Consider the following 27483-nt stretch of genomic DNA (forward strand, 5'->3'; position numbering starts at 1 on the left):
TGTCTCGGCCGATTTCCCTTTGCCGCTAAGCTTCCCCGGCCCCTCCACTCCCTCTCCCCGCTCTCTTGCTTGCCTATAAGCCTTGCGGCCTTCCTGTCTCACGCCCGAGCGGCCCACGGTGGCTACCATTGCCGCAGCAGCTTGCCTCCACGCCGAGCACCCTCCTCCACCTCAGTCAGTGTTGGGAACCGAACACCATCGGCCCCTTGTTGCCTCCTAGCCCAGCCAAGGCCACCCACCTTGCCGGGGTTCGACAGAACGTCGCCGTGCCGCTGTCGGAGCTCCTGCTCCCACCGCAGTGGTGCGTCGGGGAGCTAGGAGGCACCGAGCCAAGCAAGGATGTAGTAGACTGACGGGCGCACGTCGCACGGCCGGAATGCGGCGTCGGAGCGGCGGGGTGCAGGGTGTGTGCACATGGCAGCAGGAGGCAGGCAGAGCACAGGGATGGTGGGTAGTCCAAGATTCAATAGCCTGTGATCCTCCGGCGAGGTCCTGCGACGGCGGAAAATGGCTTGTCCGTCGGGGACATCAGCGGAGGCGCGGAGACCATCCCCTTGGAAGGCGCCGCCCACGCTGGCGCGGCAGCTATCCCCTCGGCGATATCAGCGCACGGCCGTTCAATCCATGGGCCATGGCGCACAACGACCAGCCTCCCAATATCGGGTCTCCCCTGCCTTCAATCTCAAACGCAAGTTGCAGATCAGACGGCTACCAGGCATCTCGGGGTGGACGGTAAATGAAATAGCGTCCGCACCGTGTTCCCGGCGCGGCGGCGTCCAGCGCCCAGCGGCCATGGCCACCGGCAGGAGGGCAGGGGGGGACCCCGAAGACGAGAGCGCATCCCAGCCCACACCTCACCGGGCAGGCAGTGCCGTTCGGCCCCGCGCTCCGCGGGTGTCGCGGGCTCGCAGCAACCAGTGCGCATGGTGGAGCAGCACTGCTAGGGCAGCGACGCCGCCTAGTGCCAACTCCGGCCGGGGAGGAGCACGCTATCACCGTCCAAGGACGGCGCTTCTCTTCCTCCCGACCGTCGCCCCCTCCGAGCTCCCCGGCGGGTGGCCATGGCAGCTGGACGTCGTGATCAGGGCGGCGGCGCGGAGTCCATCACCCTCGGCGACCTCAGCGCGCGGCACGTGCGGTCTCCCAGCCGCAGCCAGGTTCCGTGCTTTCAATCTCGATCGCAAAATACGGATCGAACGGCTCCCAGGCACTAGGGGTGGACGGTAAATGAAATACCGTGTCCACCCCAGGTCGGCAAACCAAATACCGTCCACCCCTTGCCGCGGTGCCCCGCGCCCACCGCCGTCCGCCGCGGAGCCGGCAGACGGCGGACAGAAATGGGCGGGTGGCGCAGCAACAAAGGCTGACCCGCGCACGGCCGCGGCACCCTGCAGACACCGCAGCCGCTGGCCATTGACTGGCGACAGGGGCGCAGGGCGCTTGGAGAAGCGCCGCGACAGACGGTCCGCGGCGTGGCGTGGGCGTGCGAGGGGTGCCTGCCGCGCCGTCCATCACGAGCAGCCTCCATCGCGCGTCGTGGAGCCTGGCCTCGAAACGGCGGCGGAAGTCGACGGCGTGCACGCCGGTGGTGCAGTGACCATGGTTGACCCTCGCGTGGCCGCCGTGCGCGCTGGCCGGCGCGGGCGACGCGCGATGCTTCAATAACGGCCTTGTCTGCGTACATCGCGCTCGGTAGCGCCGTGTTGGAAGCTTAGTGTTCTTGGATGGAGCTGCTGGTGGTGTTGGAGGAGCGGAAAGATGGTGGATTCCATTGGGACTCGGGGCCGCAGGCAGAGTGGCGTACGATCTGGCTAGCCCTCCTCCCCTCGCCGTCGTGTCCTCCATGTCCATGTTCACCGAGCCGCATTCATCGATCGCAACCGGCGTCTGGTGGCACCCTCGGAGCTCCCCGGAGGGTGTCCATGGTAGCTGGAAGTCGTCATCAGGGCGGCGGCGCGGAGTTCATCCCCCTCGGCGACATCAGCGCGCGGCACGTTCGGCCTCCGCCCTCCAGCCGCAGCCAAGTTTCCGCGCATCCAATCTCGACCGCCAAATACGGATCGGTACCCTGGGGTGGACGGTATATGAAATACCGTCCACCCCCGGTCGGTAGACCGAATACCGTCCACCCCCTTGCCGCGGTGGCCGCGTCCACCGCCGCGGAGCCGGGAGACGACGACGGAAGTGGGTGGGTGGCGTAGCAACTACGGCTGACCCTCGCACGGCCGCAGAAGGCGGAGGAGACGATGGGCCCTTGAGAAGCGCCAAGCGAGCGGGCCGTGGAGGTAGCAGGCCGTCCCGGCCCATGGAGCGCAACGACCGGCCTCCCAATCGGTTTCCCCTGCATTGAATCTCAACCACAAGTTGCAGATCGGACGGATTCCAGACACCTCATGGTGGACGGTAAATCAAATACCGTCCACCCGGTCGGTAGAGGCAATACCGTCCACCCCTGTCGTGGCGGCGTCCAGCGGCCATGGCCGCCGGCAGGAGAGCTCGGAGGGGTTGAGGGAAGCGGTGGAAGAGCAGCGCCTGACCAAGGAGACGATAAGTGGGCACGGGGGCCCGCGGCTTCTCCGTCCATCACGACGCACGCCACCGCCCTCGGCTTCATCGTCCACCACCACGCAGATGCACCGGCGCGCGAGGGCGCGGCCATGCCGTGTAACAGCAGTGCGTGTGGCACTTGTGGTTGCCGCGCCCGCGCACGCCACCAGCAGCGCACATTGCGCATGGCGGAGCGCGGCACTGCTGGCGCCGACGCCGGGGAGGGAGGAAAACGCTATCGCCTTCCAAGGATGGCTCTGCTCTTCCTTCCATTCGTCGCCCCCTCCGAGCTCCCCGGCCGATGGCCATGGCCGCTGGACGCGTTTGTGATCTGGTGATCTGGGGTGGACGGTATTTCATTTACCATCCACCCCGTACACGAGGACCGTCCGATCAACATCTCACGGACAGAAATGAAGCAAGGCAGTGGCGAACGGATGACGGCACTGCCGCGCCATGCCCGCGCCGCGCGCCGCTGACATCGCCGACGGGACAGACCGCCGCCGCCGCTAATCGAGCTCCGCGCGCTGGACCTGAACCCCGGCAACCTGCCAGCTCCATGTTCTCCTCCTCCAGCTCGGCCTTCGCAACGATCTGGCTGGCCCTCCTCCTCCCCTCGCCGCCGCGTCCTCCTGCTCGCCCCGCACGCCTGCACCGAGTCGTGTTCATCGCTCGCAGCCGGCGTCCGGTGGCACCCTCCGTCGTAATCCTCTGCTATTGTTCCACCAGTAACCATCACGAGGAAGAGATTCAGTGAAACATGGAGCGCATGATCATCGAGGCAGAAGAGCATGCCATTCTCACGAAAGGAAAGCAAGAATAGGGTGAAGAGATTCAGTGAACTGAGGATCCAAATTTCAGTTGAAGGCGCAGCGACCAGCGAGTGTCATGCGCATAACTCAGTCTGTGAGTAATGAATCAACTAGTTGCTTGACTAACTGCAGCATGGACGAAATAGCACAGCCCTGCTAGTCGTACCCACATTTCAATTTGACATTCAGAATGTTTCTTTTTTTCATTTTAATTCTGGTCAGGGATTTTTAATGCAGCCACTTTTAATTCTGTTATCGACAGTTTTGTGGGCCGCAAGTACTACATAAGGAAGAAGCAAGGAGTGGCGGCTGAGAAACAAAGTGGCTAGCGGAAGTCACGGTGCAGCAACAGAAGAATGGGAGAGTTCCTTTGTTTCAGGGATTTGTTTGTTTCCTTAATTCTTGGAGTTGTAATCATCTAGTGCCTCATATAAAAGGCAGCCTAGGGTTCAGTTGGAACCATTGAAGAAATAAAGCTCTCCCTGTTGGGTGGAGCTGATCTTTGACGGTGGCGACCTCGGCCACCGGCGACGGCAGCTCACAACCCCGCTACGTTCCTCGCTCCACTTCCCAGGCTCACCTCTTCCTCCACTCCCCTCTACGTTCCTCTCGTAGAGCACCACGCCACATCAGCCCAGCCTCTCGGTGAAGGTGGCCAACGGCGATCAAGTGACGAGTGCGGGCATCTGCACCAACACGGCTGTGGGCATCGACAAGGAGACGTTCAACATCAACTGCTACGCCTTGCTGCTGGCGGGGTTTGACGTCGTCCTCGGTGTGCAGTGGCTACGCACCTTAGGCCCGATTCTCTGGGACTTCTTGGCGTTCTCCATGGAGTTTTGGCGCGACCACAATAGCGTGAAGTTCACGGGCATCGACAGCGCCGCCAAGCTGTTCAACACGCAGGTCGCCGCCAAGGACCTGATGGTCGCCATCCTCGACACTTACGCGGACCTCTTCGAGGAACCGCGAGGGTTGCCACCGCCACGACGCCACGACCACCGCATCTACCTTCTACCAGGCGCGACTCCAGTGGCGGTGCGACTGAAGCGTCCCCTCATAAGAGAAGATTTAAATGTGCTACAAACATCAGTCCCAGGAGGCTGATGACACATTTATTACATCAGATGGTTCATTACCGTACAACTCTACGCGGTAGTGAGCAGAGGAACGCCACTATCGCGAGGATTACAATCCACACACACGCAACGATATTAAAAACAAAGAGGAAATCATCAGAGTCTGGCGCCATGCAGTATCTTCTGCAAGTAACCCTAATCCACAGGCAAGGCTGGGTGCAGGACGGTACCCCTACTCAACGTCGTCAGGCACAAAGTCTGGATCTTCTTCTGTAAACATAAAGAATGGGGTGAGTACAAACGTACTCAGCAAGTCCAACCACACCCACAGAGGGGTATAAGCAGAATATAATGCACATGATAATTCAAGGATAAGGCTAGGGTTTGATTTGCGGAAAGCAATATTTTATGCAGGGGTTCATTTGAAAGAAAACATTTGTAAAACCAGTTTCCTCATACCGAGTAACACAAAGGGTTGATCCACACGGGATCCATGTTTTTAGACTGCTACCGGACTCCTCATCCGCCGTAGCACACGACACAACTGCCGGACACATTTCCAAAACAACTCACGCCCACCCATCCCATAGTAAACACTAGTTGTGAGACCACACCGTAACTCGCCCAATACCGTGGGCACGGACTATTCGAATAGATTCTTAACTCTGCAGAGGTGTGCAACTTTACCCACAAGTGGGGTACCGCAACTCGATCACTTTAGTGTCGGTGCAGATCCCAACAAAGCCATTACCCACCTTAGCTAAACCTGGCTAGCCATCACGGGATGCACCAAGGAGTCATCGACCGTTCACTTATGTATAATCGGGCATAAGTCACTCGGGGCTTATCCCTTCTCCTTAGTCACCCGTTGCTCTCAGCTCTCCTGATGGCTATCAAATTAACTAGTGGGATTTATGCTAAGCCGTTGCCCATTCAACGGTCGAGTGGTTTGCACGAAAGTGGAGTTAGGTGAGATGTAACACCAACTCGGTCCTTAGGGGTGACCAGATGGATATCTCCCTTCCTTGCCCTGCCACACCGGCACGAGCACACCAAACGGCAATCACATTGAAATGTCATCCATCCCGTCTAAACTCATCTTTCGAAAATACACTTTTATCCCTTCCCCCACACACACCTTTTCTTTATAAAACAAGTTGTATTGTATGTAAGATCCTAAGCGTTCTAACAGCGATTAACGTCCAAACAGAATCAGACATTAATCTAGGTGGTCAAGGAATGATCATAACAAATCAAGGGGTGGCTATCCAACCGTGTTTTCAACAAGCAAAACATATGCAGTTTTGTAAAACAGGTCAATAGGTTGTGTTTATAAAAACTAGGACAAAAGCATGCATCAAAGGATGGGATTGAACTTGCCATCTTCGAAGCCTTCGGGGAGGTCCTGGTCGAAGCACTGTCCTTCGGGCTCGGGGTCGCGGAGCTGGTCCTCGTTCACGGGCTCGCAGTACTGCCCATCAACGGGCTCTCCTTCGTTCACACCGTGGTCTACGACACGTACACACAAACACACAATCAAGAAGGAGAAATGAAAGTTTTATCGTTGAGCTCAAATCGGAAATAGTTAAGATATGGAGTTCGGAGTAATATTTTTGGGCAGTTTCCTAATGGCATGGTCAAAATTCTGTCATGAGAGGCGTGGTAAAGTTTTAGGTCGATCCGAGGTCATTTGGCGCATGAAATGATAGGTTATATAAAGGTTTAGGGGTTAGTTAAGGGGTCAGGGACCTATTTGTAATTATTTGCAGGAAGAAAAGGGCTTGTTTGGAATTTCTAGAAATATTCAAGGTTCACTGGAAATATGCAGGGGTCTCGGTGTAATTATTGTGTATAGTAGGGGGGTCTTTTCTTAAATAGGAAGAACCTAGAGGGTTTTCTTTGGAAAAGGATATAGAGAGAGGGGGAGGGCTCTTAAAGAAATAGGGAGAAGGTCAGGGGGTCAAGGGCAAAATGCCCTTTCTTCTCCCTCCACCCTCAAGTGGAACAGAGGAGGGGCGCGGGGTTGCCGGCGGTACCTGGACCGGCAGCCTCAGGGTGCGACAGCGGCCATGGGGAGGGGGAAGAGGAAGAGGGAGTCGCGGTGGGTCGATTCCCCCACTCAATTTGGGCGGAGGTGTCTTGTGGAGGCGCGGCCATGGTGGCGGCCGGCGGCCGGCTCTGGTGCTCGCGATGGCGGCACTGCGAGGCTCGGCGGCGGCCGGGGTTAGGGGGGAAAGAAAGAGGGAGGCGAGGAGGTCCTACTCCCCTCCTTACCTCGAGCAGAGGTGGGGCGACGAGAGCCGGCGGCGGTGAGCGGAGACGCTTGCGGCGGCGGCGTTGCGGGCTGGGAGAGAGGAGCTGGAGGTGACGGGGATGGCTGTGGGGTGGAGGAGCGGCGCTGGGGGGGTCTTTTATAGGCGCGCTAGGTCGGTGGAGAGGCAGAGTGCGGTGGTGGCCGTGGCGTGGCCGGCCGGCGAGTCTCGCGGGCGGAATTAATGGCGGGTGGCCGCGTTGGGTTGTCGCAGAGCGGCGTGTGGTGGTGAGGGCGTCGAGGCCGCTCACTGTGGCACGTGGAGGGGAAGGCTGGGCGCTGGCCTTGGCGCGAGCGGCTCTGCGGCGGCTCTGCAGCGGCGCTGTGGCTAGGCGACGCGCGGCGCGGCGGGTGCATGTGGAGCATTGCGTGGGCAGGACCGGGGTGGCCGGCGAGCGGCGCGCGTGTGCGTGCGCATCCGCGCGTCTAGGCGGCGAGCGGCGCGGTGGCTCAGCGAGGCGGGGACGGGCGGTGTGCAGCCGAGCGACGTCGCGACACAGCGTGCCGAGCGCCGTGCGTGCGTGTGCGCGTGGCGGCGTCGCGGCTCGGCGAGCGTGCGCGTGTGCCGCGGCGGGCGGTGCGGCTCGGCGCACTGAGCACCGGGTGCGTGCGCGCGCGCGTGCACAGGGAGCGGGCGGTGCAGGGTCGGGGGAGGTGTGCGTGCGAGGGCCGGGCCGGGAGTGGCCGGGGCAACGAGCGGGCGTGGCCGCGAGCGGCGTTCGGGGGCGTGCACGCGGGCGTGCGCGGCCCAGGGTGCACGGTCAGGGAAGGGGGGGCGTGTGCGCGGGTGCCTCGGCGAGCACGTTTGCGTGCACGCGTGCTCGTGCGCGTAGGCAGGCCGGGTGTGGGGCGCGAGCGCAGGGGCAGGCCGGGGGCAAGGCGGTGGCGGGCTGCCGAGCTGGGCGGCGCTCGGGGGGGGGGGAATGCGCGGCAGAGAGCAGGAGGAAATAGAGAGAAGGAAGGGAGGAGGGGAAAAAGAAAAGGAAAAAAAGAAAAAGGGGAGGGAAGGAGAAAAAATGGAAAAGAAAAAGAAAAAGGGAAAAAAAGGAAAGAGAAAAAGGTGGGGGCGAGTGCGCGCCGGCGGCGACTGCGGCCGCGGTAGGCCATGCGCAGTGTCGGTCGCGCGTGCGCGGGCCAGGGGGGAGGTGGGGCACGCGCGGCGCTAGCGGCCAAGCGGCGCCCGGGTGCACGCGGCAGGGAGGGGGGAGAGAGAAAGAGAAAAGAGATTCGCGGCAACGATCGCGACGGGTGGTGGGGAAAAAGGGAGAGAGAGCGGGGTACGGTCGGCGAAAAAGAAAAGATGGAATCGACGAATAAAATCGGGAGTTGGGAATCGGGTGTTCGGGACAGAGAAAAGATTTTCGGGAGTTAGGGTTCAGGTTCAGGTTTTTGAGCTCAACGACGAAAAAGAGTTTTGAAAAATTTTAGCATGTGATTTATTTGGTGAATTTTTCGGGTCGTTACAGCGACCATACCGATACCCGCAGCTGCTCAAGGATGAGATCGAGCGCCAATGTGGCGACATGCTCGCGTGCGGCATCATCAGGGAGAGCACCTCGCCGTTCTCCTCTCCGGTGTTGCTGGTGCGCAAGGCAGACGGGACATGGCGGTTCTGCGTCGACTACCGCGAGCTGAACAAACAGACGGTGCGTGACAAGTTCCCAATTTCTCTGGTGGACGAACTGATCGATGAGTTGAAGGGAGCTCGGTTCTTCACCAAGCTGGATCTTCGCAGCGGCTATCACCAGGTCCTCATGCACCTGGCCGACGTGCACAAAATGGCATTCCGCACGCACCAAGGACTCTTTGAGTTCATGGTGATGCCATTCGGCCTCACCAACGCGCCGTCGACCTTTCAAGCACTGATGAACGAGATCCTCAAGCCATTCATTCGCAAGTTCATTTTCGTTTTCTTTGATGATTTTCTTGTCTTCAGTTCCTCCTGGGCAGATCATCTTCAACATGTCCGCGCCGTGTTCGACGTCCTGCGCGCTAACCATCTGGCGCTCAAGCGTTCCAAGTGCTCCTTCGGGGAGGAGACTGTGGCCTATCTTGGCCATGTGATCGGGGCAGATGCCGTCGCCATGGACAAGAACAAGGTGGCGGCGGTGGAGGCATGGCCGCGCCCGAGCACGGTGAAGGCGCTCCGAGGCTTCCTCGGCCTCACCAGCTATTACAGGAAGTTCGTCAAGGGCTATGGGGCCGTGGCGGCCCCCCTGACGGCCTTGCTCAAGAAGGAGGCATTCTCTTGGACGCCTGAAGCGGAGCAGGCTTTCGGCGCCCTCAAGCAGGCGCTCACGACGGTGCCAGTTCTCCAACTACCCGACTTCACCAAGCGCTTCTACGTCGACTGCGACGCGTCGGGCAGCGGGTTTGGCACAGTACTCCACCAAGGCGATGGTGACGGTGCGGTGGCCTTCTTCAGCCGCGCCATCGCTCCACACCACGCCAAGCTCCCCGCCTATGAACGTGAGCTGATTGGGCTGGTCAAGGCGGTGAAGAACTGGCGCCCATACTTGTGGGGGCGCGCTTTCACGGTTCGCACGGACCATTACAGTCTGAAATTCATCCTGGACCAGCGCCTCACTACGATTCCACAGCACACTTGGGTTACTAAGCTCTTTGGGTATGATTTGACGGTGGAATACAGGTCTGGGAAGCTGAACACGGTGGCCAACGCCTTGTCACGCCGCGACGAGGACACTCCCTCGGCGTGCGCACTCTCGGCGCCATCGTTCGAGCTCTACGACACCCTGCGCGAGGAACTCCGCTCGGACGCTCAGGCTGTGGCGATCCGCGCCAATCTCGCCACGAGTCAGGCGGATGATGGATGGACGAAGGTGGACGGCATGCTCCTGTACAAAGGCCGTGTCTTCATCCCCGACGCGTCCTCCCTGTGGCCGGCTCTGCTAGCCCACACTCATGATGCTGGCCATGAAGGAGCGCAGAAGACGTTGCACCGGTGGCGCGCATCGTTCTTCAACGCACATGCCCTCCGTCGTGTACGTGAGTTCGTGCGCGGATGCACGACATGCCAGCGCAACAAATCGGAACATCTTCATCCAGCAGGCCTTCTTCAACCATTGCCCGTTCCATCAGAGGTGTGGAGTGACATCTCCATGGATTTCATTGAGGCGTTCCCCAAGGTGGGGGGGGCAAATCGGTGGTGCTCACCGTCGTGGATCGTTTCTCCAAGTATGCACACTTCATCCCTCTGGGTCATCCATATTCGGCGGCATCAGTTGCACAGGCGTTCTTCGACGGCATTGTACGTCTACATGGTTTTCCCTGCTCCATCGTCTCTGACCGCGACACTGTCTTCACCAGCGCGTTCTGGCGCGAGCTCTTCTGTCTAGCCGGCGTCAAGTTGAACATGAGCTCGGCGTTCCATCCACAGAGCGATGGTTAGTCAGAGGTGGTGAATCGCATCATCACCATGTACCTGCGCTGCTTGGCGGGCGATCGTCCACGGTCTTGGCTGCAGTGGTTGCCATGTGCAGAATATTGTTACAACACCTCATTCCAGACGGCCATTCGGTGTTCTCCATTTCGAGTGGTCTATGGCCGTGACCCGCCGGCCCTCATCTCCTATCAGCCAGGTGCAGCAAAGGTTGCAGCGGTGGACAAGCAGCTCCTTGAGCGGGATCAGTTCTTGGAGGAGATCAAGGATCGCCTATTGCAAGCTCAGGGAACTATGAAGGCGTTCCAGGATCAACAGCGACGGGAGGTGTCGTTTGAAGTCGGCGACTGGGTGTGGCTGCGCTTACACCAGCGCTCGGCGCTATCAATCAAGCCGGTGTCACCGAACAAGCTGGGACCACGGTTCTTTGGGCCGTTCCAGGTCCGAGAGCGCGTGGGCGAGGTTGCATACAGATTGGAGCTTCCGGCCAAGGCGCACATACATGATGTCTTCCATGTGTCGCTTCTGAAGAAGTTTGAGGGCACTCCTCCAACCTCAGTTGTTCCACTGCCGGATTTGCTGAATGGGTGTGTCATACCATCGCCAAAGAAGGTAATCCGCGCCAGGCTGAATCGCGGCGTTTGGGAATTGCTGGTTCAGTGGGTTGGGCGTGCTCCGTCGGATGCTACTTGGGAAAACTTGTTGGAATTCAAGTCCGCCTATCCTTCAGTGCAGCTCGAGGACGCGCTGTTTGTTGGGGAGGGGGGAAATGTTATCGATAGTTTTGTGGGCCGCAAGTACTACAGAAGGAAGAAGCAAGGAGCGGCGGCTGAGAAACAAAGTGGCTAGCGGAAGTCACGGCGCAGCAACAGAAGAACGGGAGAGTTCCTTAGTTTCAGAGATTTGTTTGTTTCCTTAATTTTTGGAGTTGTAATCATCTAGTGCCTCATATAAAAAGGCAGCCTAGGGTTCAGTTGGAACCATCGAAGAAATAAAGCTCTCCCTGTTGGGTGGAGCTGATCTTCGACGGTGGCGACCTCGGCCACCGGCGACGGCAGCTCACAACCCTGCTACGTTCTTCGCTCCACTTCCCAGGCTCACCTCTTCCTCCACTCCCCTCTGCGTTCCTCTCGTAGAGCACCACGCCACATCAAATTCCCTTTCTAAATGTTTGTCAGTCTTTCGAAATTAGACTTTATTTCAGGGATAATATTTTGTGATAAGCAAAAGGGCATATTATCCATCGCATTTTCAGTAATCGAAAGAAAAAAAGGTTGTGCTGAACTGCTGATCACTGATCATTCGTTCAACAAGAAGAAAGAAGGTCCATACCATTTGGCAGGGTACATCACATATTCAGGCAAGAAACTAAGAAACTACAGTCATCTAAATATGCTTTTCTTAGCACAGCACAATGTGCTGAATCAATAGCAAAGAGCATAAAAGCTTGGCATTAACCAGTCATCTAAATATGCTCTGAAGAAACTTGATGTGCTGACGTGCTCATGACTGTTCTGCACTAACGATTTATACTACCAACTCTGTATCATTTGATATCACTGTTCAAGACTGTAATTGCAGCTCACGACTGTTCTGCACTAATGATTTATACTACCAACTCTGTATCATTTGATATCACTGTGCGATTCAGTCTTGCTGAATCTGTGCGCTGATCCTTTGGAATATAGAACTCAGAAGGTACTAGCATTTGAGAGTCCAGGCAAAGTCCAAAAGTTCAGTTAAATAACAGCGTAGTAGGGACAAACATGAGTGATGAATAATGTGCTTCGCTAGAATGAAAATCGAGCGAGAAGTGCATACAATTTCAGAAAAGACAAGCATGAAGAGTGTAATGAAATTCAGTCAACGGAAGACTAACATTTTCGCCGAATCAGCAGTACAGAAAGTGTGAGGTTGGATGGTATAAGTCATGAGCAGGGTATTCCCTATGCCTTCGTCTTGTTTTTTTTTTCAAAAAAGGGACTATGGTAGGCAAGAATGTCCGGGCATTTCTTCTTTTTTTCTTGAGGAAATGCAGAAGAGAAGAACTCAATCAGGGTACATATATAGATGATCAAATAGTAGATCCATGGACGCATCAGGCTCACGGTTGGGGATGGGGATGCTGCAGCCTGCAGGCCGTCCTCCAGGACAAGAAATTTTAAGAGCAAGCAATCTGTTGCTGACTCGCTGTCCATTGGCAAGTCTACTTTCAGTATCCTACATAATCTTAGCTGATCAGTCGGAAAACAGCAGATAATTTATTTTCAGAAAAGAATTTTTCACTCTTGATATATGAAGATTTTATTGCATCATATACTGTATAAGACGTAAACGTACTGGAATTATGAAATAAACAAGAAGCTTACTAAACTGAAGAGTGGCTAGAAGCCTAAGAATACGTTCTTCTCTGACTTCTGAAGATTTTAGAGCACCAACCGACAATAACGCACAGATACAGAGCATTGAGCCGCACGCAATTGCAATTCTACATTGTTGGGGGCCGATGCATTTCCATTCTTTTGCTCAACGAAGTCGCATCCAATATCTGATGGATTCGCCTTTCGCCATGGACGTAGAAACTTACGGGTTCAGGATGTCCAACCGTCAGAGAAGAATTACATTTCTACCGCCGCAAAAAAGAAGAGAAACTCGCCGGACCATTCGAACGAGCCCAGGAGCATCGAACGATCAGATACTTGCGGTGGCGCGGCAGCGGCGGCGGCGGCGCGGCGAGGCCGGCGAAGCAGCGGCGCGCGGTCGCCATGGCGGAGACGGAGGCGGGCTCGTGTTCTTGCGATGTTCTCACAGAGGGCTTTATCCTCGTTGCTCAATCTCCACCGTGGAATACGAATCGAACGGTTCCTCGGCACCAGGGGTGGACGGTAAATGAAATACCGTCCACCCGGGCGGTAAACCAAATACCGTCCACCCCTGGCCGCTGTCCGCGGCGGCCGAACGCCACCCGCCGGAGAGCTGGTAGTTGGCGGCGCGAAGCTCCGAAGCGCAACGCACCCTGCTTGACGAAGAGAACCCTAGCACGCCGCCTAACCGGCGGCCGGAGACACGGCGCGCCCTTAATGTGTTGCTCCGCCGCACGCTGCGGCGGGGGAATTGAAGCCGCTCTCGGCTGTGCGCCAGGCGCGCCTTCGGCGTCGGCGAGCACGGCGTGTTCTCCGAGTGCATGGTGCGGCGTGTTTCCCGTGGTCAAACGCGTCGTGGAGTCGCGGCGGATGAAACCGAGGTGGTGACGCCGCGGCGACGAGGGGGGGGGGGGGGGGGCAGACGCGCGGTCGGGCACACGCTGGCTGTCTGCCTCTGCCTGTCTGCCGCCGGTGTGGCTTTCCGGGAGTGAGAAGGATGGCTATCAGGTGGGCCATTGCTCGTTGACGGGCGCCTCATCTCGGCGAGGAGCGGAGGTAGGACGCTACGCAGAGCAAGACGATGGCAACGAGTTGGAGCTGAGGTCGATCAGACTTGAGAGCAGGGGAGAAGTGAGCTGACTTCCCTGGCAGCCAGTGCCATCCATTTTCTGTTGGACGATGCCAACGTGCCTGATTGGTTCTTGGTTAGTACAGCAGCATGTACCATGTCCGAAAGTCTGAATGTTTGTTGAGTTTCAGCGGGAAATGCAGGAGACCCGGCTCGACGCAGCCATGGAACAACAGGCAACAAACCGCGCAACAACGACAGTGGCATGGCGAGATGCTCGAACTCGACAGGCGATCGACGAGCCATCCCGCCCTGCTTGGCTCCCCCGGTGCCGGTGGAGACTGGCTGGACGACTGGACACCGACTGTTCTGGTAAAACACCGACAACTGGCACTGGCGCGCTAGGTAGGGAAGCTCACCACAATCCCCCTATGAACTCGATGGCAACCGTCAACTCCACCACCATGCTCGAGGAGAGCATCACCTTCTTCTTTGGCTCATGGATTTGTGTCGCAGATGGACATAGCGGCTTTAGCAGCCACCTTGACAACTCCAGAGAGCCGGAGGCGTCGGCGTCGACTCCGCTATCGATGCCGATAGTCTTGCTAACCATCTTAGTGAGATCCATTTTTCCGATCTAATCGGGGAATAGACGTCGGACCTTGATACTAGCTTGGTTCAAATGTACTAAAATATCATGATGAGTGGACATTGATGACTTTTGGCGATCGAATACCCATCTTTCTGATTTAACTATACTAAGAGGAATGATCGGTCACTTGTATGAAAATTTCCTGGTTGAAGTGTAATGAAGTATAGTGATGAGTGGACACTGATGACGATTGATGATTGAATACCCTTGTTGCTACTTGATGCAAACAATGTTCAATAACATGATTAGCCAAGAAGGAGCATTAGCAGCATATATTATCAGTTGCCTCTAAAATCTCAATTCATATGAATAACGTAATTTTGTTCTAGGTGTAGGCAAAATAGTAGCTCAACACGATTGATTGGGGGCAGAATTGTGACTATACATGTTCTTGTTTAGAAGGAAGCACATGATGTGGGGTTTGAATCCAGACAAAGACCAAAAGATCAGTTAAATATACAGAATAGTTGGCATCATCATGAGTGATTGAGTACATGAATAATGTAGTCCACTATCATGGATACTGGATGACAAGAGCATGCATTTTTTCACTAAATAAAACCAAGAAGAGGGTGGAGAGATTCAGTTGGCCAAGTGCTAAATTTCAGTTGAACAAGCAGTACAGAAAGTATGCTGTAGCTAAGGGCTAAATTTGTGTCGAACAAGCCATACAAAAAGTATGCTAGTATGTCGAGCCATGCAAGATGGAAGTCTCATGCACAGTTTTGCATGATAAAAATGGAGAAGGAATGAGCAATGCTATCTATTGGAACGATCATAAGAAACTGCATGAACAAAAAACACAACTTGCATACTGATTCAATACTCAGTGCACAGACAGACAAACAAATACTCGCAACATAACTGAAAACGGGGAGTGAGTGGTGACCAATGCCATCAACTAGCAAAATGAAGACATCATAGCTATGTTGCTGTGTAGCTCTAGCACATAGTAGCAATGCAAAGCCGTAAGTGGCAGGTATAATTAGACTCTGATTTAGCAGAAAATGTCTTTCCACATGGACAGACTGTACTACATTCTGAAACTGTTGTTTTAGCCGGAAGGATCAGATTTTTCATGGCAGCTGTCATTTTACAACGAAATTATGAGGCAAACAAATAGCTTACTAACATCCTATTCTGAAGAATGGCCAGCAAACATATGCTCTCTCCTCAACAACATACAAACAGAGTCCCAATAGCTCGCCATGCTGGTTTCTCGTGGCTGCCATGGACAGGAACATGTCTGGCACACAGAACGCGTCGCCTTTTTCTGAACTGCTCTCCCCGGCGCCGACGCGGCGGACCTCCCTCCATCCCCACTCAGGCCGCCCTCGGCTCTGATAGTTAGCAAGCTTCCCTGCGCTGTCAAGGTACTCCATTTCCAATCATCCCTAGAAAAGGCAGCAATGTCTAGCAACGATAGTCAAGACAACAACGGTGATCCAGAGATTGGAGGATCTCTGCGTGGATTATTCGTCTTGCGACCAGTGTTGAGATGGAGGAAAAATTTAAGGCGCTTTATGAGCAGTTGCACCTTAACCTCTGTATCCAGGAGCCTCCCGTAGCGGACGCCCTCGATGAGGATGCCCTCCGCGCTCTTGGCCTCTACGAGTTTGTGCATCTCAGCCTAAGCTCCACCAACAACCAATGCAGACCCATGATTGTGGAGTTAATTAATTAGTTTCTTTCTTCCGAATTTGGGTTATTACAGTGTCCGCCACAAGGTGGTTGATGTCAAGAAAAAACTTTAAAGCAGCTCTCAAACTTGCACACACTGTTGCAACCAAAGCCCCCACCTGATATAGCTCCCGATGTTTTAAGCACAACTGCTCATAAGTTTATGGAAAAATGTGTGCTCAATGTTTAATGAGAGCCGACGTTCTAAGATGGTTAATAATGCTTTATCAGACGTACAAAACGACCATACACAGTGGACTTTGCTGAGCTGATATACCAAGTAGCAATAAAGGAGATGCAGACTTTGAGGTCTCAAACAATAAAGATGAATAATCTTGCAAATAATTTGCAGATAATGAAGGAATATACGATGACCAGCAGTCTGAAGAATACGATGAAATCGATGGAGCAACCAAAAAAATACTACTGGTCCTGCAAATGTAGTTCATTCTGGCACAAGTTACTTGAGGTGAAGTTTATAGAGTTTGTTAGAAGTGTAGCGGAGGACTTGGGTATTGATGGTGATAATTGGGACAGACTCAATGAGATGGGCAGAAGTGCAGCGGAAGATTTTCAATCGCCGCAAAATGAGCAACAGTGAGTAATTTTTTTGCCTGAGAAATTTTGTATATTTATATTTTATACTGAGCAATGACATGCTCTGCAAACGTATTGAGTGATAACATGTTCACTCTCAAGAATTATGTAGAGCTGAGTATTGACCTCCCAGAATATCCACCTCTAGAACCAGTGAAATCAGTTAGTGAAGACAGCATGCCCCGCAAAGGGTTGCTGATCTTTGCAACCACCCTGAGCTTTTGCTCAGTGCTTGTTCTGAAACAGTGTCATATTCCTACAAGGAAATAAGAGGTAGACTGCTTTCTGTATGTGACGAAGGAGTACTGCGGCAAGTGGAAAATTCATGCAAGCTTGCATTCATAACTTCTTTGGTGGTAAGGGCCTTTCATGTCTCAACTATTGCATTGGTTTATTTTGTGTTCCAAACGTGCAATTCCAACACCAAATATTAAACAGCCCGAGTAAACTTTCTTTTGAAAAGAAAAATTAAAAAAAAAAGAAGATTCAGCGCAAAATGAGCAGAGCGGTACCAAAGTAGTGCAATATTACTTCTTGCGTAGATGCTCCCACACTACACCAATATAAGACCTCTAGACACTAATATACACGAATATGAGAGAGACCAACTCTTTATTTACCATAACTTAGGACTTTTGCACTCTTTATATGGCTATCCTACCATGATATTATATGACAACCTTACAATCTCCTACTTAAGACTTCTTATACCATGCTATGACAAGAGAGGAGGGAAGCACCCCTATTTATAAGACTCCATGGCTCGTATAGTTTTATCATGTGTCTATCTTCTACACAACTCTTTACAAAATATCTAACTCTAGAATTTTCCTCATGCTTATCTAACCATATTAGCGTACAAATATATAATTTCTAGAGTATTCCATATTTCACCATGAAGCATGGTAACCATGATTCATGCATACTCTGTAATTTTTTAAAATCTTCTCACAATTATTTATTTTTACTTCAATATCATGCATAAATCTATGAGTAATTTTGCATACAAACATGAAATCAAGAAAATTTCATGTACTGAAATACATCTTGGGCTTCATTCCCTCGTTACACCGTTGATAAAATACTAAGTTTTGTAAATGATGAGGCTCAATACTAAAAATAACAAGAAAGAAAGATTAATCATATGGTTTAGCTAGCTAAAACCCCTTAATTTAGCGGCTATAGCGGGATATAGTAGACTATTAGCGGATTTAGCCTTTTAGAACTAAGAGATGGATATTTTAGTTTTCTTTTCTTCCAAAGGCTATAACAAGCTATAGTGATAACTATAGCTATCTATTTAGAACCTTGTTCTGAACCAGCAACACAGGGATTATTGCAGAAGTCATCAAGTCAAACGAACCACCCAACTAATGTCCTCTGCAGTCTTTGACGCTGAACACGTGTTACGTTGTACAGACATGACATTTCCATTTCTCATTCAGACGGGACGCGGCTGGTTGGTTCTTGGTTAGTACAGCAGCATGTACCATATCCGAAAGTCTGAATGGTTGTCGAGGTTCACCGGGAGGCCCGGCTCGACAGCCAAACCGCGCAACAACGACAGTGGCATGGCGAGATGCTCGAACTCGACAGGCGATCGACGAGCCACCCCGCCCGCTTGGCTCCCCTGGTGTAGAGTGGCCGTGGACAGTGGACACCGACGGGACGACCGGCCGCGGGATTATTCGCCGTATCGACGCCGGAGGCCCGATCATGGCCCGGGGAATAGGATAAAGTTGCCGGGCCGGAGGAATCCGGGGGAGGGATATCCATGGTACAAACCCCCGCCCAAAAGCCTCGGCATCGGTCTCTTGGTCTCATCCCGCGGCATATGCCGCCGCCGAGCCCTGATCGAGTGGCCTGCTGCTGCTTCAGTTCGCCGGCGGGCTAGCTATAAGAGGGGCGCAGATGCCGCGAAGACGAAGGCAGGTCAGCGAGCGATCGAGGTCCATGATGGTAAGCATAGAGGTGTGGAAGAAGAAGAGCTACAGTAGATCTGATGAGCTGATGGATTGTGGTCGTGCTAGCAGCTGAAGACAGTAGTAGGCAGCTCTCCTCTGGCAGGTGATGGATCGATCGATCATCGACGGGTGTGTAGTCGATCGAGGACTCGAGGCCGGCCGGTATCCATGCATGATGCAGCTGCATGCTGCATGCATGCACGTGGCCAATGGGTTGCCGTGGTCCTTGATCGACTCACACCGGATCAGGCGTACGTACGTCCTGCCAAAGGAGAGTTGCCCTGCGACTGTCATTAGCTTAGTTAAGACGATCTTGGACCAGTCGTCTCCTCCTCGATTGGGCTTTTTATCAGGTGATGAAGCCTATACAACCCTATTTTTATTAAGCACTTGATCAAATGATTAGCATTTCCCGTCTTTTATGCATACCAGTATGTGTGAGGCTTCATCAATTGATTAATTATTGTCCTATGCACCTATGCTTATTATTAGACGACCTTTATCGATCTCTTTTTTCCATCAAATAATACACAGGAAAGCTATTTTATTTATATTAAGAATAAATAATTTTTGGGGTGAAAAGAGCTCTATGTGTACAGTATCATTGACTTCTTCTCAAGTTAACATTCGGCGTGTGTGCACGGAACTCATCGCCTCGCCTCGTAGCTACCCCGTGCGCGTGTGCTCCTTGGCCCGCCCTCCTTGCTCCAACACAGAGGAGCCGGCTGCCTCTGCCTGCGCGCCTCCACGGGCGAGTCGGCGACTAGGCTCGCTTTCACGTGCTTGGTCTTGGTCTTGGTCGCCCGGCCGCCCGGCATCGATCGCGCACGGGCACGGCCTCGCGACGCGACTGTGCTCCAGTTGCCAGAGCCCCTCCGGCTATCTCGATCGGGTGACGGTGGGGTTGCCCAAGTGACCGCATCAATGCAAGGTGGGCACGCGCGCGCTCCATCGGCACCAGCAGTCCACACGGTGCAAAACAAACCCCAGCGGCCAGCCGCTGCACTTACGCGCAGCGCAGCAGCCATGAGCGCGCCGCTACACACAGGTACTATACGTGCCGGCGTCCGTGCACCTGGCCGCCCTCCGGCGAGATGCTCGGTCGGCTGGGCGCCCAGTTCTGCCATCAGTCACCATGACCGGCCGCCTCACAGGTAGCACCAATGCCCACTCGCAACAATGGGTGCGTGGTCATGTCTCAGGCTCATTATTAATAAAGCGTCAGTGACGCACAAACACACACCTCTATTTCTCACGCAGTTCCAAACAATGTACGCGAATGTGTTTGTTCCCACACGTGCCGTTCCTTTCGTTTCTCAGGCGAGTGCCATCAGATTTTCCTTGCAGCATGCACAAGCACAGCCCACGATGCCCAGCCGCAGGCCTTATTACAGGTTCGCCGACGGCAGCAGGCCGTCGCGCTTGGCCATCTCGTAGAGGGCTACCGCGCAGAGTGCCTTGGCGTCCGCGGTCGACCGCCAGAGCTGGCTGTATGGGACCACGCGCAGCTTGATCAGCTCGCCGTGGTCGCGCAGCCCGGTCTCCTTCCCTTGCAGGGATCTTATGGTCTCCTCATCCACGCGGCCCCTGTAGAGGAACAGGCCGATTTCTTCGTCACAGCCTCCCTGGTAACAGAGGCGTTAGTCGGAGTTGGCAGGGGCATAATGCAATGTTTTGGACAGGGTTCCAAACACCGGCAGGACCCAGGCTCTTCCATACATTCTATCTCACAGCCAGCCCTGCTTTTGATCTGTCTAGAGAAAATGCAATCTTGTACTAGCTACCACTGGTTTAGAAATCTACTTTACATGTATACTGCCAACTCACAAAGTTTTATCAATTAAACTGATCTTGATGCTTGTCATGTGGACAGAAATCTGATTCATGAAGAGAAAAATGGTGACTGACCATGTGCTACCTAATTTGCTAACAGCTAAGTGAGTTACCCCAGTCATGTAGGTAATTCTTTTCTGGAAAAGAAGCGATGTATTAGGTACTAGCGAACAGAGGGGAAATGTAGGCCAGTTACCGGCGATGGTATCATTCGACCTCCGGTAGCAGGGTCCAACAACGCAGTAAGGTCAATCATGTCTTCTATGTTCAACTTTATACCAGTTTCTTCTTCCACCTGCCAGCAGTTAAGGATCATCGCAACAAGAACATTGTATACAGCATTTTTTCGTACTATACAAATTCATGTGATTTTCAACTGCAACAGTAACGTATTATGGGGCTTGTTCAATCTGAACCAGAGCCAGGAAAAACAGGACCAATACAAGGCTGGCTTGTTCAATCTGAACTCAGAACCAGGCAAAAACAGGATGCCTGCTGTATTCAGAAGCCAAGAGCCCAAGATACTAACCTCACGAACTGCGGTGCCAACAAAATCACCTTTTTCATCATCTAGCATCCCAGCTGGAAGCTCCAACAAGAATTTCCCAACAGGAACTCTTACCTGGAATTTTGATATCAGCTATAGGTGAATTTGCTTACTGTATATAAAACCATGTGCTACAAATCATGGTTACCATACCTGCTCGGTAAGAACAGCATACTTTTGGCCGTTACACTCCAAAAGAATCAACACAGCAACAGCGGGCCCTCTTGCAAAGACAATTCCTGGAACCTAAATATACTGTCAAAAAATGATGTGAACCAAACCATTGTCCTGCTAGTGCTAGACAACCCCCCCTCACAAAGATTTTAATAAGCACATCCTGAACAACATACTTCAGACTATCATGGTACATGTAACATTCAGTGCGACAACCAAGACAACAGCAAAGACATAATAAAATACACATGAGTCAGGTATGCTTCAGCCTGTATATTCAGCATAAGCAAAGCCTGACAGAAAATACATATTTGTCTCTGTCGCGGGATTTTTAGGGTACCCACAGCCGGGTGGCGGAATGCACCCGCCTATTCCCTAGTGAGGGAGAACTCGGGGAAGTACTAGGCGGTGAGGCTAATCTAGCACTGAGGCAAGCACGCTAGAACACAAGATCTAGAGTGGTTCGGGCCGCCGGAGCGTAATACCCTACATCCACTGGGAGAAGTGTTGTTCTTGGTTATGTATGTCCCTATCCTCTGCCGGGCCTTGGCCTTTTTCCAGCCTGAGCCCTCTTCTAGCGGGCGCCCCCCCCTTTTATAGATCAAGGGGTGCGGATACATTGGTCGTTGAGGCCCCGACAAGTGGGCCCAACGTGACTGTGTAGCATACTGCGCAGAGTACTTAAATGGCTACAGTAGTTGTGAATCTTTTCTCCGATATGCTTCCATGCCCTGCTAGCGCTCTGACTCAGGGAGATCTTCTCTTGTCCCGTCAGCAAGGTGCCCGTTGGGGAAACGTAGCTTGCGGCGTGGCCTGTTGAGGCTATTACGTAGGCGTCATAATGGGTGAAGCCAAGCCGTCGTGTCCATCTGTCATGGCAGACTGACAGGCGCGGCGTGGGCGGTGCCAGCGGCTCCACTACACGTCTTGGTAATACGCGATCAATAGTGTCCCCTGGTCAAAGACTCGCCTCGGCTTTTGCTATATCAATGCGGACGTCCACCTACCGCAATGAATGCAGTGGTAGGTGAACCTTTAGTATGGAGACCAAGTGGTCTTATATACGTGTTTGTGCCTGCAGACACGTGGCAGCTCCGGACCTCCCCGGGGCGGGGTGTCGATTCCTTCCCTTAGTGAGGGGTCCGGTTACTATACAGGGGGTCCGGGACCCCATGGGGGGTCCGGACCTCCACGGGAGGTCCGGAGCCTCCGGCTGTTCGGGCTGAGCGCCTGCTTCTCCCGAAACACGTGGTGCTCCCAGACCTTTCCCAGCCGGGGGACGGGTCCGGGACCGTTGTTGGGTGAACAGGCTCCGGACCGCAGGGGTCCGGCTGTTTGGACGTAGTCAAGGATAACCACAAGGCTCTTGCCTAGACACAGCAAGAGGGGGTACCCCAGTCCTGGGGCCCACCTTGGGAGAGGTACGAACCCGCGGGTGGGGCCTACTATCGTGATGTGTTTCCACGCAAACTTGATTGCGTCGGTGTGCTCATGCAGAGAGCGAGCGCTCCGGACCCCTGAGGCTGGTACACCGGTTGCCAGGTTCAGGTACTAGAGCGCTCTCCACAGGGCGACGAATGTGTAGGCTTAGGGTGCGGAACCAAGCTAAGCGGCTACACAGACCTCGGTTCGCTCAGGGAGCAAGCGCCACTTCCCGGACCCGGCCTTTGGCGACCGTGGTGAGCGGTCTCCGCCGGAGCGGGCCACCGGAGTGGACTTGATTCGACCGTGGCGAGCGGTCTCCGCCGGAGCGGGCCACCGGAGTGGACTTGAGTCGACCGTGGCGAGCGGTCTCCGCTGGAGCGGGCCACCGGAGTGGACTTGAGTCGACCGTGGCGAGCGGTCTCCGCCGGAGCGGGCCACCGGAGTGGACTTGAGTTCGACCGTGGCGAGCAGCCTCCGCCGGAGCGGGCCACCGGAGTGGACTTGAGTCGACCGTGGCGAGCGGTCTCCGCCGGAGCGGGCCACCGGAGTGGACTTGAGTCGACCGTGGCGAGTGGTCTCCGCCGGAGCGGGCCACCGGAGTGGACTTGTGGCGATCCGATGAAATATGTCACTGGTCCTCATAGTAAGGTGCGAGAAACCAAACCTTATACTAGAAGGGAGCCCGGGCATTCTAAAGACAGCAGTCTCGGATTCTAGAGTACTTGTAACAGAGTAATGAATTACGTAAACTTAGGGTACATTACCAGGCTAAGCTACGCGGAGCTTCTCTACCCCAGGATACGAGTACTACTTCTCCGGAGCAGGTCCTTAGGGGTCCGAACTGCCTTCCAACTAGAAGGGGTGCCCCCACCTGGCCACAAGCCAGCAACTTAACTTGGATTGTTAGCAATAAAAGGAAGATTCTACTTAAGAGGAAAGAATAGTTAAACCAAGGCGAATAAATGTAATCAAGGTGGAGCCTAGATAAAACTGAGAAAGAAAATCCCCTTTATTATTGTGGTTGTCATGGTATACATCAGATGTCGGGATTACGAGGTCGGACCTCTACCGCTCCGGACCGTTTTTTGCCTGTTTGTGTGATAGGGCCAGAGGTCGGGTTTACAAGGTCGGACCTTGACCGCTCTGGACTCACACGTAGGCGCCACGTTATTACAAAGGAGGAATTTTCTTAGTCTTATCTTAGGAGTACCCTTCGGCTGCATCCCATACAGCATGTCCTTCTCTGATCGGAAGTGGTACCGCTACTCCTGGATTCTTCATAGTCGTCGGAGGTGAAGGCGCCCTGGATGTGCCTGAACTGCATCATCTAGCATCACCTCGGGAGCTCGGGGGACCACTCCTTGCCTAAGAGCTGTCATATGCTTAGGTAGCATGAGACAAATTCTTTGGCTTTGAATGGGAGAGGCCCCTTGCTGTCGTCGTCTGCCACCGGGAGCCAGCCCGCCTGCCGCTTGCTGCGGCAGAACCTGGTTTTCCGCCCTGGCGCAGCAGGAGAACGGGTGCTCGTATGGACGAGCACGGAGCGTGGAGAAGGGCGGTCGTTCGCCGGCTTGTCCTTGGTGCTAGCGCCAGAGGCCCCCGCTCCTGGTGGCAGAGTCCTGTCTGCAGCAGCACCAAGCACCCCGGGTGGTGCCGGAGACGACACGGCCAACTTCCTCCGAGATGGCCGTTGGCTCCAGGCTCCATGTTGAGAGAAAGCCTTGAGCCGACGCCATGCCACCGCAGAGGAAGCGTGGCCGTTGCTTGAGAGAAAACCTTGAGTCGATGGAGGGGCGACAGCGCCCAGCGGCGCCTCCGCTGTGCGCCGCCGCGCCGGCTCTGAGGTGTCGCAGTGGCGACACACAGTAGGCGCCGCTGCCGTGCGCCGCCGATCTGTGGGCGTTGCCGCGCCGGCGCCATGGCATGTGGCGTGGGTGTCACCTTGCCTTCCTTCATCTTCTCGTTCGCCGTTGCAGAGGATGAACACAGGCCAGAAGCCTGAAGATCCAGCCAACGCCTGACTTCCCCACGGACTGCGCCAAATGTCGCGGGATTTTTAGGGTACCCACAGCCGGGTGGCGGTACGCACCCGCCTATTCCCTAGTGAGGGAGAACTCGGGGAAGTACTAGGCGGTGAGACTAATCTAGCACTGACGCAAGCACGCTAGAACACAAGATCTAGAGTGGTTCGGGCCGCCGGAGCGTAATACCCTACATCCACTGGGAGAAGTGTTGTTCTTGGTTATGTATGTCCCTATCCTCTGCCGGGCCTTGGCCTTTTTCCAGCCTGAGCCCTCTTCTAGCGGGCGCCCTCCCTTTTATAGATCAAGGGGTGCGGATACATTGGTCGTTGAGGCCCTGACAAGTGGGCCCAACGTGACTGTGTAGCATACTGCGCAGAGTACTTAAATGGCTAGGGTAGTTGTGAATCTTTTCTCCGATATGCTTCCATGCCCTGCTAGCGCTCTGACTCAGGGAGATCTTCTCTTGTCCCGTCAGCAAGGTGCCCGTTGGGGAAACGTAGCTTGCGGCGTGGCCTGTTGAGGCTATTACGTAGGCGTCATAATGGGTGAAGCCGAGCCGTCGTGTGCATCTGTCATGGCAGACTGCAGGCGCGGCGTGGGCGGTGCCAGCGGCTCCACTACACGTCTTGGTAATACGCGATCAATAGTGTCCCCTGGTCAAAGACTCGCCTCGGCTTTTGCTATATCAATGCGGACGTCCACCAACCGCAATGAATGCAGTGGTAGGTGAACCTTTAGAATGGAGACCAAGTGGCCTTATATACGTGTCTGTGCCTGCAGACACGTGGCAGCTCCGGACCTCCCGGGGCGGGGTGTCGATTCCTTCCCTTAGTGAGGGGTCCGGTTACTATACAGGGGGTCCGGAACCCCATGGGGGGTCCGGGACTCCGCGGGGGTCCGGACCTCCACGGGAGGTCCGGAGCCTCCGGCTGTTCGGGCTGAGCGCCTGCTTCTCCCGAAACACGTGGTGCTCCCAGACCTTTCCCAGCCGGGGGACGGGTCTGGGACCGTTGTTGGGTGAACAGGCTCCGGACCGCAGGGGTCCGGCTGTTTGGACGTAGTCAAGGATAACCACAAGGCTCTTGCCTAGACACAGCAAGAGGGGGTACCCCAGTCCTGGGGTACCGACAGTCTCAGTCCTGCCTCATCCAACCCAAGCACCCTATCCACTTATCCAGTACCTTAACAATCGTAAATGAAAATGGAAAATTATCATCACATATGTACTTATAGTTACTAGGAGAAATATCAAGCATTACTATCAAGCAATCTCTGACAAGAAAATTTGGATTGCCTAGACCATTGTTGTTAGTCCCAAGTGACCTCCAATCCAATATACACGACCATGAGGGGTTTCTAAGATCCAAACAAACGCACAACAATATACCACAGTAATAGCAACAATCCAATCGATCACCTTGGTTTTGGTTTCCTCGTCAATGATGTCAGCTTTGAACTTGAGAAAGCCCACACGTTTCCCGAACATGTCAACCCCCTGCAGCTCAAATTCAGATGCCAACGAGTGCAGATTGAGAAATGTCATCCAATCACAGAGCGCAGTCACAAATTTGCTCGGCAGACCGAACCAGCACAAACGCACCGCACCTGAATGAGGATTCTCGTAAGGTTCAATCTCCCGTAGGTGAGGACGCCCTTCTCCGACTGCAGGTTACTCAGCCACTGCTTGAACAGCGCAGAGTCCACCGCGTTCCTGCGCTTTCGAGTCGCAGCCAGCAACACGGGACCAATCAGAGAACTCCCTCGATGTTCACCCAACCAGCGGATAGAATCGGAGAAGGAACTGACCTGAAGTCCGCCTCGGGAAGTCCCGGCGCGCCCACGACGATGACGGGGCCCGCGGCGCCGGGCACCTCGATGGTGGTGCTGGGCGGCGCCGAGGCAGACGAGGCCATGCGCACGCCGCGGCGGCGGGTCGCTGCTCGTGCGACCGGGGAAGGGAGAGGGAGAGGCGGCAGCGGCAGCGGCGCACGGCGGCGGAAGCCAAGCAGAAACCGTGCACGAGAACTCGCCGCTGCCGCCGCCATGGTGTCTAGAAGCTTCGCGCACGTGGAGCCAGCAATAGTCTCCATGGGCTGGAATGATGGGCCTGGGCAGGGGCCCATCGACCCAGTTGAGCACAGCCTTTTTTCATTTTTATATTTAAAAAAACAAAATTACAAAAATATATGTTGAATAGGGAAATTTTAAAAAATGGGTGCATGTCGTCCATGGGCAACAGGGTGCCTGTCGTCCGTCCAGTTGGCGACAGAGTCTAAATGTAAAAAAAATTATATTTAGATTCTGGTGCCAAGAGCACATTAAACAGTAAACTTGTAAAATCGATATAAAATCGTAGAAAAATCAGAAAAATACAAACTTAACTGTTCTGGATTCTATGAAATAAGATCTACAACTTTTGTTACATAAATTTTTACATTTGATCAATGTATCTAAATCAAGAAAAATAGTTCTTGTACCTAGAAAAATCTGAAATAATTCATTTGGTCTAGTTGTGCTTATCTAAAATTTACCAAACTTTTTTTATAGCTCTTAGGAAATAAAATAATAGTATTGTAAAAGTTATGGTTTCTAATACTCAGTATAGCAGCATAGATAAATAACTCATTTAAACTAGATATATTGCAAGATCTAATTTAAAAGCTTATTCTAGAAATGTTTTCTGGGCCTACCAATTTTGTACAAGCCCATGCTCACCAACACTCTGGCCAAAGATGACATGCATCCAAAGGATGGATCTTGAGATTTAAATAAAAGTGTATTAAACTAATATTTAAAATAGAGCAAGATGCATTGATCAAATGAAAAATTTAAGTAACAAAAGTTGTAGATCTTGTTTCATAGAATACAGAACAGTTGAGTTTGTATTTTTCTGATTTTTCTACGATTTTATATCGATTTTATAAATTAACTATTTAATACGCTCTGAACGCCAGGACTTAAATATAATTTTTTTTATATTTAGGTCTTGTCGCCAACTGGATTAGG

General features: G+C 53.6%; 1 protein-coding gene and 1 long non-coding RNA gene across 2 annotated transcripts; one reads left to right on the forward strand and one right to left on the reverse strand.

Annotated features, from left to right (window-relative positions):
• Window positions 1-18413: 18413 nt before the first annotated feature.
• LOC120702472 lies at window positions 18414-21008 on the forward strand. Its single transcript, XR_005686415.1, has 2 exons — window positions 18414-18827; window positions 20348-21008. It is a non-coding gene; the product is annotated as an uncharacterized LOC120702472 (long non-coding RNA).
• On the reverse strand, window positions 19655-26615 carry LOC120702470 (nudix hydrolase 14, chloroplastic-like). The gene is made up of 7 exons (XM_039986283.1): window positions 26284-26615; window positions 26083-26188; window positions 25895-25972; window positions 21008-21100; window positions 20837-20929; window positions 20504-20602; window positions 19655-20099 (listed from the first exon to the last, which is right to left on the reverse strand). Exons 1-7 carry the CDS (start codon window positions 26598-26600, stop codon window positions 19863-19865), a joined length of 1023 nt encoding a protein of 340 aa, XP_039842217.1. The 5' UTR covers window positions 26601-26615; the 3' UTR covers window positions 19655-19862.
• Window positions 26616-27483: the final 868 nt, after the last annotated feature.

The sequence above is a fragment of the Panicum virgatum genome, chromosome 4K, assembly GCF_016808335.1.
Source record: "Panicum virgatum strain AP13 chromosome 4K, P.virgatum_v5, whole genome shotgun sequence".
NCBI classification, from domain to species: domain Eukaryota; kingdom Viridiplantae; phylum Streptophyta; class Magnoliopsida; order Poales; family Poaceae; genus Panicum; species Panicum virgatum.

Bases quoted from the DNA above. Each gene is read 5' to 3' on its own strand.
- LOC120702470 (XM_039986283.1), bottom strand. From the start codon at position 26,600: ATGGGCCCCTGCCCAGGCCCATCATTCCAGCCCATGGAGACTATTGCT. The intron at 20,603-20,836 runs GTTAGTATCTTG...AACTGCTGGCAG, and splicing joins TTGGCACCGCAGTTCGTGAG to GTGGAAGAAGAAACTGGTAT. The intron at 20,100-20,503 runs GTAACTGGCCTA...CTCTGTTACCAG, and splicing joins GTCGAATGATACCATCGCCG to GGAGGCTGTGACGAAGAAAT.